This window comes from Simochromis diagramma, unplaced genomic scaffold (genome assembly GCF_900408965.1).
Source record: "Simochromis diagramma unplaced genomic scaffold, fSimDia1.1 OVJJ01000343.1, whole genome shotgun sequence".
Classification (NCBI taxonomy): domain Eukaryota; kingdom Metazoa; phylum Chordata; class Actinopteri; order Cichliformes; family Cichlidae; genus Simochromis; species Simochromis diagramma.
Window position 1 is genome coordinate 13,850,648 of NW_024386831.1, and position 16,370 is coordinate 13,867,017.

At 39.8% G+C, this 16,370-nt stretch overlaps 1 protein-coding gene across 4 annotated transcripts in view; it reads left to right on the forward strand.

Moving 5' to 3' along the window:
- LOC120731169 (protein TANC1-like) overlaps positions 1-16,370 on the forward strand; it is a 98,220-nt gene that overhangs the window by 26,498 nt on the left and 55,352 nt on the right. For 3 of the 4 annotated variants that reach the window (XM_040028049.1, XM_040028048.1, XM_040028051.1), the window contains exon 3: positions 7,331-7,537. The exons of the other annotated variant lie outside the window; for it this stretch is intronic. In XM_040028049.1, coding sequence (XP_039883983.1) covers positions 7,331-7,537 — 207 coding nt within the window. The remainder of the gene's footprint in view (positions 1-7,330; positions 7,538-16,370) is intronic. 4 annotated transcript variants of the gene reach the window in all.

Genomic DNA, 16,370 nt, shown 5'->3' on the forward strand with positions numbered 1-16,370 from the left:
ATGATGCTTAATCGACGTAATCAACCTTAATTTGATGCAGTGTGAAAAAAAATGCACAGAAATCAATTATTTTTCAAGAAATATTAAATAGATTCAACATCTTTCTTCAACAAAATTGCAGACTGCACAGATGGTACCTTCCCAAAGGAAAAAGTACTATAGCTTACTAGGTATATTAGACTTAACAGTTACTATATGCAGTAATGGACTTCTATACATTTTACATCAGATTAAAACTTTGGGTGTAAGATTCAGATAAATATTAAATAATTAAAAGCGAGACATTTTAAATGAGAATAAGAAAGAAAAGTATGTCTTTGTGCCCCCTTTTCCCTGTTAATGCCCTATCGGCCCCCCCTGGCTAAACTTTGCTAGATCCGCCCCTGCACAGTTACCAGCGTCAGCTACGTAGAAAAAGATCCTCGAGTAGAAAGTAATATTAAATAAATTCTAACAACAGCTGATCAAGCTTAAACGTGCTGCTGTTGTTCAGCCGCTGGTTTCCTCTTTCTGGTGCAAAGTGGGCCAAAAGCAAACAAGAGAGACGGAGTCACGACAGAAAAGCCGATCAGCTGATCGTTAAGCAGTTTCATGATTGAAGTAGCAGCAGGAGAGCGAGAGGCAGTCGCTTGTTAAGCTTAACGCAGGAATGCTTTACAAACATTCAGAGATGGACTTACACACTTGCTTTACTTCTCTCGGGATAACTTTGTCGGAGATGAAATGCCGGGTTGCTAGCGAAGCTCCACATGCTATGCTCCGACGTGCTAACGTTCTGAGGTGAGTTACGGCGTGTTGCAAGTTTTGTGAGGTGCTTTCGTGATATTTAATGGATCGGATTACATTTTTTATTTTTCTCCGATATCCGATCCAGTAATTTAGGTCAGTATCGGACCGATACCGATACGTAATATCGGATCGGTCCATCTCTAGTACAGAGTAGAGGCAAATAAGCTACATAAGCAGTATACCTTTGTAGGACAATGCAAAAGGCCCGTGTCTTTCACAAGGCAAATGCATTTGCTCACAAGGAGTGACGGATCCGATTTGTTTGCACAGATTTAAAAGGAGAAATGCACTACACAGACTCACTTCAGGTAATTACAAATGAGTCAGCAGTGTAAACAGAAAGGTAGAAGTGGAAATGAGATAGGACACATGGGGGGGAGTATTAATTTGAAGTTGTAGTGATACGACTTTGGTGTGGATAATCACTTTGCATACTAGCCTTTGTGCATGACTATATAATATAATCAGTTTGCATCAGAAAGAAACACGAAGGCCTAAATGATCCACATGCATAATTAAAATACTTTTGCACTTTTAACCCATACTCATATCAGTATTTATTCCATTTTAAGAGTTTCCTTTTATAAAGTTTTAATGAAAATGATAGTTTTTCCTTCTTTATGGCATTCTTGCAAACTTACGAGTCAGCCAGTTGGAACATTTGTTGGAATAAGCATTAAAGGTTGTCATAGTTTGACCTGGTCAAATAATTGATTTGTATGCTAATGTATATTTATCTAAATCAGTATCTTGAAATAATATTGAACTGTTTTTATGGGTTGGGCATGTCCTCGTGGGCTCTGGACCTTCACTTTGATGAGGACGAAAGAACGTGCAAGAGACTGTAATCATTTTTACATCATCCTGGGCCAGCATGGTATAATTAGAAAGGGCTGATTTCTTGAACCACAGCAGGGGTTGAAATTGCAGGCCTTGCCCCAACCAGGGTTTTGGAAAGTAACTGAAATAGCACTGGCGAGTTTCTGTCCTTGTGTCCTCCTGCGTTACTTGGTATCGCTCAGATGGCAGCGCAGTCGCCATGACACGCTGCTGCTTATCCACCAGCACTGGGATGACACGCTTTTATGTGGCGCTTCTTGTTTTCAGAACCAACTACCAAAATTACAACTTTGTCATAATCTCTTTAACATGCATTATGGCTGAAATCTGTATCGGCCACGACCTGCTGGCAGCTTTTACTGCGTAACCAGGAGCGGACTTTGTTGGAATAGTGCTTCCGTCTAAATGGGGGCGGGCGTGTGCCTTGCCCTGCTGCAGTTATCATTAACCAGCGCAGAATCAGAAATGATAGTTCTTTCATTATTATTTAAAAAGTAAAGTTTTATTACATGAACTGCAACCCTAAGCTTTTCTAGACGTTATGCAATTGGCTGCACAGGAGAACGCAAATGTTATGAAAAGTAGTTTCACATTAAAATCTTCTGATCGCTCACATAGGGGCTTTTTTAAAACGCATCTTATGCTTTAACAGTCAAGTTGAAGTTGAAGATTTTTATGAGGAAAGACAATAAACGATAGCTCTGTGGTCATGTATGTGGTGGACATGGTCGGTGCCTTAACCCCAGGCGCACTGGAGTAATTAATTGATGTAGGATTAGCAATAGAAATGCAAGGCTTGTCATATGGTTTGTGTTAAATGCTCCCCACTGGGGAGAAATCAACTTAGCTTCCTTGCATCGTCTCATCTCTGTTTGCATAACCCACAGTCACAGTTATATGCACAAACACACTCCCCTAAGGACCCTTTAAAGCGTCTCTGTCAGTGTGCGTGCAGTGGGTCCCACTCAGGTCAAGATAACGACAGGTCCTGGCCTTCACTGGGTGACCTTTGAATCATTCACAGGTTTTTTCCATGTCTGCAGGCATGGAGAGGTGTCATTGCGGCCTTTCTGCTTCCTGTCTCTGGCATTCTTCTTTGTTTAGGAGCCCTTTAAAAAACAAGACAGCTTTTTGTCCCCTCTGGTAAGGCAGAGGCGTGGAGTAAATGGGTCCCTGTTTCTGATTAGCCCAGCAGACCAGCGGAACTCATATCCCCAAAGAGAGACATGGGTTGCTAATAGTAGTTTCCCCTCTCGCAATCGAGTCTTCTGTGATTTCTTCAAACCTCAGGCTACAGACAGGAGTCAGCACTAATTTACTGAAGACTTGAAAACTTAACCGAAGCTAATTGACATTACTGTGGTTCACCACAACGGCAGTTACTATTTCGTTCGGTGTACTGACGTATGATCTGTATTGCTAGTTGGGTATTATCTTGAGGTTGATAAATTCATACATATTAATTTGTGGCAATGATGAGTGGGCAACTTTAAATCTGCAAAATAGATTACATTGCTATTAGCCGGCGCTGTGCCTAGATTGGTCTTTCCATGCAGGATTGGTTTTCACTGAAGCAAGACTTGTTTTTTTCCATTTAGGGATCAAACTCTTACTGAGGTACTGAGCAAAGTCTTGGTAGAGATTGTGGGAAACAGTTTTTGTGTATGATGCACAGTATTACTGTGTTTTGATAGGTAAGGAAATATCTAGGCCTACGTGTGAGTTTATTTTTTCAAAATCTACTTCAATTGAAAAACTATCAGTAAAGTCTTATGGGTGCAGACAATGCACAGACTAGGACGGAGACCCCTGGGTGCACGCCCTGGGAGTGTTGCTTGGCAGCCACATGGAGAGTTGAAGCTCACAGCCAAACGTCACACCCCACTGAACGGGATTGTGGAGAGACCCTGAGCGCACAAACAGCAGCTGCAGGTGTTAATAATCTGCAAGCTGAACTAAACAGCCAGTGAGTTTGTGCTTTTGTGCCTCTGTTAACTGCTTTGATACCTTTGAGATCAATTTTAAATTGTGATATTTCGTTTTAAAGGGAAACAGAAAAGTGTGCACAATGCACTTTCATCAAGATTAGAGGCAGCATAACATGTACAGTCATATATTTTCAACGAGGATCGTGTTTTTAATATTAGTCATTAGAGAGCAGTTTTGCTTTTGCACCTCTGAAGGCCCACCTGTGCAGGCACATGGACTCTGGTAAGAGTAAAAAAGCCAGTTTTACCTCCTTGAAGTCTCAGTCTTGTCAGGTTTGGTTTATGAAGCTGCTAGAAACACATGAACGAGGCTGCGACACGGTAACTGAAGCTCTGTGGGTTAAGTAAAAAGTGTCTGACAAGGCTGGATATTTTAAAACAAAGATGAAATACAATGAAATGCGTAATGCACCAAAACGTTTTGAGAGCAGAGTTTTTCATTTCTTATGTTACCACAGCTTGAAATATAGTCATTTTCTTTAGCCTTTATTCCCCTGTTTTTGCCCGTTGTGATTTAGTACAACTGTCTGCCTAAAAACAACATCAGTAGATTCGGCTTCCAGTTTTAAACGTTTTATAGTCTTAGGTCAGAGACACTCAGCTGACATAGCTGGTTTGGGTGGTGGGCAACAAACACACTGTAATTAGCTGAGTGGCAAAATGAAAGGATCTCAGCAAGACGAGGGACGCAACACTTGTTTTCAGAATAAACATATGAAAAATAATAAAGGCTTGTTGTTTTCCCAGCTCCGAATTCATCAGTGTTATAGTCTTGCAGAGAGAAAAAGATAACAGTACAGATAAAGAGCTGAAAATGAAACTCTTGAAGTCACAAGCTTTTTCCCACAAAATACCTAAAATACCTGCAAACAACAGACAGTTAGTGAATTGTCTATTATCTCTACTCTGTGGTCAATGACACGCAACTGTGTTTGCACCACTAACATAATGTTCTCATCTGTACCATGGTCGTGAGAAATTCTAACAGGCCCATGATCCCTGGTTTAAATATATATTATATGACCTTGTTTTTCAGGCGTCCAAATCTGTTTTGACTTTTTTCCCCCACCTCTACCAGACATCCTTGTTTGTCGTTCCAGCAACCTTGTGAGAGACTTATCGGTGATGTCCTTTTACTGAAAACCAACAGTTTTCACTCTTTTCCTTAATGTCTCCAAATTTCTGCAGTCATTTTTTTCACAGCTATTTCTCCTTCAGTCCTTACTATGACCTGAATGGACCCCAGAAATCTCTTGACTGTAAGAGAAAACTGGGGTCAAGTTCAGCAAAACTTACTATTAGTGGGGATGTTGTTTGTCAGTGGAGAGAGAATTATCAGGATACTAACCAGCACATTTTCTGAAAGGCTGTAACTGTACGTATATTTTTCTTGGACTGTTTGATATGTTATGTGCATTCTGTATCCTTGCCAGAGGCCTCTGAGATAGTTGAGTTTTACAGTTCCAGGGAAAAAATGTGAATTATTTTAGCCCTGAGATGCCGAAGCCTCTGCAGGTTGTTGGGATATCTCAACTGACATGACTCTTAAGTGTTGCTTGTAGGCTGGAGGCTGTGCCTATTGATTAGCAGATGTGGTGGTTGTCAAAGAGAGGGCTCGAGGGTGGGCTACACTGCTCAGCTTCCTGGGTAAAGCACATTCCAGGGTGCTGGCTTGGATGCAGATCTCAAATCGGGAAGGAACACTGCACGATGGTTGTGGAAGCTTGGACGTGCACTTCAGTCTCGCAGTGTTTGCCCATCCATGCTACATGTGTCTTTCAGTTTTCCTTGAGATCCAAGGGAGGGTTTTTTGTTGTTGTTATGAAATATCCATTAGCATGTTATTGGTCTGTTTACAAGTGACAGTAAAATTTAGTGAAAGGCTGACAGCCGACTTGGTCATGAAAGCTTTTTAATGACCATGTTTTAGGCGTTTTTTTGGCATTACATTTCCATTCCTTTGATGTAATTTCTAACAGTATTTGAGTCTTTGAAACCTCATTCATGTTCAATATTTTAATTTCAAAAAATATCAGTGAGAGACCAGAACATTTTTCTATTCAAACCTGTGGTACTTGCCTGTGTAACAAGGTTGCACAACAGTACAATGATTGCCCAGACACAAAATTGTGTGGTCATGACCACACAATTTTGTGTGGTCATGATTTTTTGTGTCTATTTAATTATGTAAAATCATGCATGATTTTAAAAAAGGGACTTTTGCTTTTCTTGTCAAAAGCTGAAGGATTTTTTTTATTTTTATTTTTTTACCTGACAGCTGTATGTCTTTTTGACATTCAAAAATGCCATCCTGTGGGAACCAAACTGCTTTCTGCTGCAGGAAAGGTTGCCAAGGTTTCCTCTGAGGTTTTTCATTTCTGGCATTCAGAGTCAGGAAGGTAGTAAAAGAGATGTTTTGGTACATGATTTCATTTGTGTCAGCCCCAAGGTCTATTTTTTAATCTAAAGTTTACACTAAGGGTTTTTTTTTTCCATTCTAAGATACTTTTTTAAAATAGCAAATTATAACTAGAACTATAAAAAATACATTTATTGAGCTGTCCTTGTAAAATTTTGCAAAGTTGAGTCTTTAAAACCCAGGAGACATGTACTTTCTAATGGCAAGACACCATTTCACTGGCCCAAAATAAATTAAATAAGGGTGTTTAATGTTTTAGCAGTAAAATGGGGGTATATTGAAGCAGTATAGTTTAATCAGACGAATTTAAGAAGATCAAAAGTTCAGACATATTGAATATTCAGTGGATTCAGCATTTTTTTCAGATCTAAGAGCAAGGTTTTGCCAGATTTGTTTAATGACCGTTAATTTAATTATGTGTATAGTTTAAAACAAAAACGACTACATTTACATGTGGTCAACCACAGCAACCTGTGGTTCTGAGTAAAGCCACCCAAGCTCAGAAAGTGTGAATTAGTGAGACAAGATGAAGCAAACCAGTTGGCGTTAAGAGTCATATTGCAATACATTGGTTGTTTAGTAGCCCTCAAAGCTTCAGATCTTTTCCTACACAAAAATCCAAAAGACACTAGCAGAGTAAGAAAATGTGGTAAGCCTAAAGTGAGTGGGTCTCAAACATAAGGCTCAGGGGCCAGAATCGGTCCAGCAAAGAGTCCAGTCCTGCCTGCCTTTGAAAAACTTGAGGCAAGGCATAAATTTGAGTTTTTTAACTGTATTTCTTTTTCAACTTTTCTTATTGATACAGACGTCCCCCATGGCTGTGCGTACTAAACCAAAGTTTAAAAACAAAAACAAAAACCGAGCACTTTCTGTTAATTAACCAAATCTTTGTTTAATAGTTACAGGCAGTCTGGGCAACAAGCCAGCGGTAATTTTACACATTTATTTTTACAGTTTAATCGTGCTGACAGATTTCCCCCATTTACTATAGCAGCGTGTCTTTGTCATGCAGAAAAACTGAAAGGTACAATTGAAAGTGCTCTGCTTTTTCTTATATGAAGGTTTATCAGGGGTGAAATGTGCAGCAAATCCTCTTTACACTGACAAAAAGGGCAGTTTCACTGGTCCATCCCACTCAAGATTAAGATTTGTGCTGATTAGGCTTGACGAATATTGAAAAGGGTTATGAAAATATCAGACTTTGCCTAGATCAAGTCGTTCTTTCTGTTTCATGGCATGCAGAAGTGGTCGTGCTTTGTAAACGCAGTAACAAGGTTGTGGTTCTCCTCAACAGGTGACGTTCATAGCCATAGTGTCCAAAGAAGATTCCCGACTGAGGGAAACCCCCAGCCCCAGGGGCCTGGCAGTGGTCTCCCTAATGCACAGGATGAAGTTTTCAGGTTAAGCCTTGCCAAGGGAGTGTCCATGTCGCTCCCCTCCTCACCTCTGCTGCCTCGGCAGTCCTACATGATGCCCTTGCGCAGTAACAAGCGATCACCAGGTACTGCTTGATTAAATTCAGTGCTTGCTTTTCCCCCTCTACCGTCTAATTCTCTTTCCTAAAAGTTAACTGCATGATGCTTGCCATTTTTCATATTATGAATATTTTTTCAGATCTGTTGTAACCTTTAATGTTCCCAAGTTGAGTGATTTTGGTTATTTTTAGTCTTTCTATTTTTTGAAAACCCATCCAGTCACTTAACCCTTTAAAGCCGGTCGGAGCAGGCACGCTCCGTTTTGCATTACTATTTTTAAATCCCGGTAGCACTGCAACCACATAAGCTAGCGCAATAATTTTTTTTGCATATGAAACCGGAGTAGTTGTACTTACATCTTATGCCATCAGCTTGTTCTAGGTCACAGTTTCCTTCCACATATAGCTTTGCAAAAACGGCATAAAAAGCACTTGCAGCAACAAAAACATAATATTCCAGAAACACGCTTTGTCGATCCGATCAGCTGTTCATGACACTTCCTACGTCCATCAGCACGAACTATCGCATGTCCGCCATGTCTTGCCCGGAACCGGAAGTGACGTCATTTTGCGGAAATTTAGTTTTTTACCATCAGGGCCTTATGAGCCTATACTTGTGTTTTTAAAGGTTATGTGTGACTTTATGACTTTCTGTGTCGTTTCTGGGATGCTTAGGACTCATATTGCACTGCTGGAAATAGTTTATTTTGATGCATATGCTGGTTTTTTTGCAAATTTGCATTATAATATTTATTTTCGTTTTTCCTGCAGTATATAATAATTCGTGTATTTCAAAAATAAAACTATGAAGACACTCAAAATAAATTTCCTGTGGTGGGAAACTATTTTGTGCAACTTTTTTGTATTTACAGTTTTGAGGGATAAGCCTCTTAAATTTCTCTAACTAGAAATATATGTTAAAAAAACAAAAACAATTTAAAAATTTTTTTGTAGTTTACTGCACTTTTTTGCAATTTATGTAATTACTATGCACTTAATGCAGACATATTATTGAAATCTGGGCTATAATGGTTGTATTGATGTATATCAACTTGAAATGCTCCCAAAACCGGCACTACAACATGTAAAAATATAATATAACCTCTGGCGGACTTGGTTCTGTGGTAGGTCTTAAAGGGTTAAAATAGATCACACGTCAGGTTCCTTTGCATAACTGCTGACAGCCATCCAGGAGTGCTAGTACAGCTTTTAACATATTTATCTCAAAATATAGAAATTGTGAGCTTTGTCACTCTTGGAAAACTAAGTCACACTGTATCGAAAGTAATGATAGCTGGACCACTCTGGATCCCAGCAGTTACTCTGTGGGCGCAGTCTGTTTACAGAGAGTTGTTTTTTCCACTTCACCCTTGTATTTGATCGCCTTGTGTCGAAGAGGAGACCTCCTGCGACTTCACTGTGTGTTTACACTTTGCTGGCTGATAATAGGTGTGTGTTTACATTTGATCTAAATCCTCCAAAGCTTCTTCTGTCCATTGCGTTGAGGGCATCTTTGTCAGCGGTTGTGGAGAGCTTCAAAGCCAGGAATACCTAATTGTGGCGGAACTCGTTTTAACCTGAGTCTTTGTATTTTGGAGACTTTGCAAAAGGGAGAGAAATCCTTCAAGTGGCCATTGTGGTCCCCACTCACATGTGGCACTCATCTGTGGGCTATCAAGCCATTGTTTAGAGTGGTTACAGCTTTGATCTATTTAGTGTAAAGATGAGGGAATAGGAAGTTTGTAGGTTGTGAATGTCTCTGTGAAAAAAGTAATTGAATAACTGCAGTTTTAAGGATTGAAGATCGCATCGTATTTCTTTGCATTTCTTAGGAAATCCTGTTTGCTGTAGCATTTTTCACTGTTATGCACATTTTCTGCAATTCTCCCAAATCCCAGTACTGAAATAATCCTGAGACCGCGATGCAGTGCATTATGCAGATGTTCAGTGGAAACTGAAAACAATTGAAAATGTGCTTTCTTGTTTAAAAAACACAAATGCCCTGCGAAGTAGAGTTTTGTTTGTTTAGCTGCCACTCAAGTTAAATGTGTTCATTTTCCTTGGATGACTCAGGATTTGCAATGAGCGCTTGAAATGAACGAGCACAAGGGGATGAAGAGAGGTATGAGGCTGGGTTTGTGAAGGAGAAAATGGCCCAGGGGACAGGGGAAAGGGGACACTCATTAAAAGCATATTCCCTCTTGGGGTGCTCTGAGGCATGAAAAAGGGGGAAAAAGTGGAGGGACAAGATAGGATTTTATGGAGGACCACCAGCAGGAGAGGGCTGGGGGAGGGTCTGTTAATTCTCCTCCACTGTCCTCGCAGATAACTGTGAAAACCCATGGACGAGAGTTATTAAACACGCTGCAGGAAGGGTTTCAGCTTTGTGACGATGATGCTGAATTTACCTTTTTGTTGAGTCATCAAGGTGTATATTCATTTAGTACGGATCACTCTTGAAACTAGCACGCGTTCATCTGAGTTACAGTAATCCGTATGCAGATGTTTGTAACAGCGAAGCATGAATTATTGGTAAATTCTGACACAAACATAAAGTTTACAAGCGTCTGGTCCTGTTTAATCAGAGCCAGAGGATGTTTTCATCCAGCAAACACATGTGGAGATCAGTCACTTCACAACAAAGGAACAGTGTTTTGGAAATGTATGCTTGACCTGCAAGTTCACTACAAGATACAATATACAGACGTTTCTTGAAGGCGAGGGGTGTACTGCAAAGTGAGATTACTAATTTACAGCTGTCACCTTAGGGAAAAAAAACAGCAGCACTCAGTGATAAAATTGTTCACTTGGATCAAAATGCTTATTTTAATACTCCCAAAAGTAAAAATTTTCTGTAGCATTAGTCTTGTCTTATCTGTAAAACTGATGCTTTTTACTGTTGTATTTTTTGTGTTATTTACATATTTTTATCACCAAGTTATAACTTCTCTCATTTAAGTAAGGGACACTCATAGGGATCGTTTTGAGCAGAGGAAGAATCACATGACCTGAGAAACACCTATTTTTATATGAGAGTGCAAAGCACTGGAACACAAAGCCAAGCCTGGCTTTGTGTTGGAGATAACAGGGATCACAACGGTGGTTAGCAACTTTTTTCAGTCAAGCCAGACTGAAAAAAGTTGCTAACCACCGTTGTGATCCCTGTTATCTCCAACTGGGGTTTAGTTTTTTTTTTTTTCAAGCTAGCTTGACAAAGAAAGACAAAGAAAGCCTGACTGTGTTGAACTTCATTTGTAGTGTGTAATATTTCCTGCAGCTTAACATCTCTTACAGAATAAACTGCTTATTATATACAAACTTTGATAGTTCACATGTCATAGATCAGCTTGTAATGGCTATAATCTTCGTTTTGAAGCTAGATATTCATTTTTTCCTCATCAGAAAGTAATAGAAACAATCCACGAAGCTTCTCTAAACAGAGAGAGTTGCTTTTATTCATGTGGCACAACGGTAGTGATTTCATATAACATGAATTATTCAGTGTGTAGAGACGAGATTGATTAGATGTAATAGAAAACAATGTTGCTTCAGACAGGTGAGCCAACACATTTGATCTCCCCTTTTAAAAAATTGCAGTTTCATGTTTTCTGATCGATTTACTAAAAGGGCATAAGGATATGTTCCTATAACTACATAAAAGATCTTTAAATGGCTATCAACATATAAATGCCATGTTAAATAAAATAAAGCCCAACCTGTTATATTAGGTCCCTTTACATAGTTGACTTGATGCAAAATGTCCCCATTTATTCTTCCTTTTTCTATCACTGTGGGATTGTTTGATTGAGGTCACGAGGAATATTTCCCATATGTATGACCTATATCTGAATACACAACGCTGCCATTTAACTGATTGATTAATCCAGCGATGTTACCTATTAGAAGACTGAAAAGGGCCAGTATATCTAATTTTATTGATACATACATGGTGTGTCTGATAGCAAGGCTTAGTTGCTTAATATGCTCCATCAAAGATCTTCTGCTTTCCTCTGAGAGACATTTCTCTACAAAACAATAACTTGCCAATAGTGGAGAAAAGCAGTTGGTTAATTTTAAATGTTTTTTTTTTTTTTTTTTTAATGGTGTGAAACTACTCCTGTCAGCTAGTTCAGGTACACCACATTCATTTATACATGCAGTAAATCCTTAAGTGCATTTTTTCGCACATCTGTTTGGTCTCCCTCCCGTGCTGCACATCAGCGCTGCACGGGCAGGGGAAGTGGTTTCACAGATTCAGAAAGCATTTTGTGGCTGGCCTTCATTTCCTGACACATTGGATAATCTACTGCAGTTTGGAAGGCCCCGGCTAAGTGGTTGTTCTTTTCATGAAAACTTCACAGGGGACAACAGAGAAACATTGAGTTAATTAGGAGTGTGACGGATGCCTGAGCCGCAAAGTCTGGTGGCGTTGAGTGGCACGGCTTTGATCAGCTAAGCCCAGAGCTTAGCCATGAAACACAGCGCTCTGACATGTGTTGTACAGCACCTAGACTTTACTGTGTGTTTAAAGAGCCACTTGCAGGCCCGTGAGGTGATTACGCTCTTTTGAATGTACCTGTCTTGCCTGTATCCCTCTTGTGCTACACGACTGTCTTCTTTTCAGTTTTATTTTTTTAACATGCTGGTTGAGATAGAAAATTGGGTTCAGTTTTGTTCTTGGGTTTTCGGGGGAGTTTTTTGTTTGTTTTTGTTTTAGTAGTTATAAATTATTTGTGCCCCACCTCGTGACATTCTCCTGGGTATCTCCACAGTGACCTCCTCTGGTTATAGAAGGTTATTGTCCCATTTTTGGATTAAAAAGCCTAATGGGCTGCTGATTGAGTTACGGGGGAAACCCCTGCACCCTTGTTGCATATGCAGCAGCTTGCAACATCTCAGTGTTGGTCACAGGAAGTGTTTGAAAAATCATAAATAGCGGCTGAAATATTTTAGTCCCCATGATTTCCACTGAGAGGCTGAGGAATGATTGAGGCTGAGTTGATATGGACGCTCTTGTTGTACGTGCGGTAGCTGTGTGACCTTCCTGTAGGTAGATCCATGCTTTACCTCTTTGTCAGCCTGCACTGGCTCATAAAACAGCTATTCGCATTATTGTATTGCTTTTATGGGCAGTGGATCATTTTAATTGCCAAATATGCACTGTGGTCCCATGGGGATTGTTCTCTGGTAGGCTCTCGCGTGTATCAAAATAGGTTAACTGTTCTGATGGAACGTTGCCTTTTGGGGGCTTAAGGGATGATTAATTTATTGATTAGCTGAGCAGGCCTGCAAATCACCGCCAGGGAGTATGACATGTATTTGGCATAATCTCTCTACCTAGAAAAGCTTGGAGACTCGTTATTTTCTAACATCCATGTGCGAAGGTCACCTTGCTGATACCATTCCTGCTTAGACTCCTTTGTTTTCTCTTTCTCTGCTGAGGAACAGTAGCTTTTGGCTTGCCAGACCTCGTCATGTTGCGTGTGTGTGTGTGTGTGGGTGGGTGTGTGTTTGTGTAAACTGATGACTTCATTGCTAGTGGTCTGATCCCTTGGCCTCGTTGTTGCTTATCTCCTCTTTATTTCTATTTTGTGGCAGTAGCTGTGCATCAACAGCATCCAGGCTGCTGTCTCTGAGTGGTGGCTAACCGTTTGAGTCATTGTGCATTGTGTATTTTTTGTTCCTGTTTTGGTTGGTCCCATAACTTTAGCTCTGGCTGTAAGCGATAATAGCTCTACAGGCCACATAAAAATGTTCTGAAGATTATCTTTAACGTCTTTTCCAGAAAGATCTAAAATACCGCAGACATTAGGTAATAGTAATTTTGTAAAACACTTCAGGATGTCTACATAGATTTGCAAGCCTCATTGATAGGAAGCAGTCATTAACAAGATGTTCAAGTTCTTTCTGGTTTAGCTAAAACCACCTTGTCTAACAGAAGGCTGTTGTTTGCAGTTATACAGCTGCGGATTATTTTGAAACAGTTTTCACATTATTTTCAGCTTAACACAAATAATATTAAAGGAAACATGAAGGCGAGTACAGGTTGGATATATCAGTCTTCTGTCAAGAGGGTAGAAACTCTCTTCAAAGCCAGCTGTAGCCCTTTTGAGGTGAGCTCTCCTGAAGTCAACTCTGGGGTTTTGACAGTTACCAGACAGCCCTGGGGGAATATTGATGCCTTTCCGAGAGCTGAGCTGTAAAAGACTTTGTGAGGCTACAGGGGTCCTTTGAAATGTTCTTCTGATGAGCACGCTATGAGAAGCGCTATCCAGTCCTCCACCTGACTGCACTTGACTACACCACAGGTTTAGCTTCTTATCACATGCAGTCCCCTCTTTCTTTCATCTGCAGTGAAATCTCAACTCACCTACTGCCCCAGAAACCAGTGCTGGATAAACTGTCATAGCTTCCTCTGCTGCTCAGTAGTGCTGAGATGTGTGCAAGATGTCGTCGTGTATTATAATAGATTGCCTTTTATGCCTCTGTTCCACTACAGATATGGCTCCAGAACACTAGTTGGCAGTAGAGTGTCTGTTCAAGTCGATCCACTCTTAACAGATAAAAGTAGATGGACATGCAAAGGAAGAACTGATGGCACTAAATGGCACAACAACCAGTTGTTGCATGCTGCACTGATGAACTGATTACGACGCTGTTAAGATGAATATCGATTCCTTAAAAAAAAAAAAAAAAAAAGATTTAAAAATTTGACATAGTCCGACATAAATTCGACTAATATCGGCCAGTATATCAGTTGGGCTCTAGTTTGTGGTGTAGATTTAGCACAGAGGCATAAATTCCAGTTAATGCATATTTAAAATCACTTTGTGAAACAGGATATCTGAGAGTGGTGATGATTAAACATGCAGTTGTGTAGTACAATACAAAAATCATATTAACCAGAGAGGACTAATATTTCTGACTGCTAAAAGAAAAAGGAATCACAAGTTTGTGATTTCAGTTCCTAAAGCAAAATGCTTCTAATACTCTATCAGCTTTGTTGGTTGAGATTTTGGTACGAATATTAAAAAGACTATATTATAAAAGACTGGGTGCTAGGGATGTAAGAAAATATCGATACAACGAAATATCGCGATATTTCGCGCAATGATACTGAATCGATATTTAAAATCACTGTTATCGATTTTTTTAATTGAAAAATGACATGCATTTACTGTTTATTTCTTTTGTATGTTGGAATTCAAACTCCGGCCACTGGTTTGCAGTTTACCGCCTTTACTATGACGTAAAAACGAGGTCTCGCGATAACTGTAGAAGCGTCTAGTTTGCCAAAAGAACGAAGTAGAACAGTCAGTGGACGTGTGTGATGCTAGCTAACTGATGACTGAAGAGGAGAGGATACAGCCGGCCCCCGCAGCTTTCAAAGCTGATGTGTGGACTTATTTTGGATTTAGGACAAAAGAAGGCAGTAAAGACTATGACAAGAGCTATGCAGTCTGTAAAATCTGCACCGCCAGAGTCAAATATTCCGGTAACACAACAAATTTACGAACACACGTGTCTAGACACCATAGCGACGTAGCGTCAAATGCTAATTTTAAAACGAAACGAGGTGATCCCTCTCAACGGACAATTGAAGAAGTTAACTTTTCGAAACTACCAGCAACTTCAACTCGTGCAACAAAAATAACGCAGTCAGTACTTGTTTTTATTTGCAAAGACATGCGCCTTCTGAGTGTTGTGGAGAATAAAGGATTTCGTAATATGATTAAAACGCTGGAGCCCCGTTACACCGTTCCTTCTCGACAACACATCACGGACATCGCTCTGCCAAAGTTGTACCAAGAAGTCAAAGCGACAGTGCTGGACTCTCTCAACTCGGCTGAGACAGTTGCTCTGACATGCGACGCTTGGACTTCGAGAGCCACTGAATCGTACGTAACTGTTACAGCACATCACATAACGGACCAGTGGAACCTTCAGTCTCATGTACTACAAACCCGAGCCATGCATGACAGTCACACAGGTGAGCACATTGCAGCGTTACTAACTGACGCTGTGGCTGAATGGGGATTGAACGCAAAGGACCTTGTTGTTGTTGTTACCGATAATGCACCAAACATGGCTCTCGCGGCTAGACTTGCCTCAGCTATCCAAAGTAGCAAGGAGTTTCCTATGCATTCCTGGAACAAGTGTCTCTGCAGAGAGAGTTTTCTCCTCTGCAGGAGACATAGTAAATGCACAGAGAAGTGTCCTGAGAGCTGACCGTGTCGATCAGCTTGTATTCCTGCACAAAAATCTGGAAATTGAAAAATAAACACTGAGAAAACACTACACATGTAAAATCTCTGATATGAGAATGTTTGACATTTTGGTTGAGTCTCATAAGCACTTATTTAGATGAGTAAATTCCTTTTTTCAGGTTGTACTAAAAGTGTTCCATTGATGGACACTGCAGAGCTGTACTTTATTTTATTAACACTTAATTGTAATAGCACTTTACATTTTTTGTTAATGTTTACTTGGATGGATTCTTCAAGCAATTTCATTTTTGATTTATATTTGTTTATGTTAAGGTCACATAAAAAGTACTTTGTTTTGATGCTCCATAGAGCAGTTTTTGGATAAGTATTTTACAATCATAGTACTTAGAAAGACTTCAGTGTTACATGTTTACTTTTTTCATGTTAAAAAATACTTGATATTTCAGTAAAGTAGTTTTTGTTTGTTTATTTGACATGACTTCTAATAAGGCAGATGTTAATTTCTCCATTCATTTTGAACTTAGAGTGTTTTTGTTTCAGATGTTTCATGTCAAGCATTAAACAGTTTGGACTGTTTACTTGAGTTTTCCTAATTAAATTTAGTCCTACTAAACACAAATATCGTCTGGCTT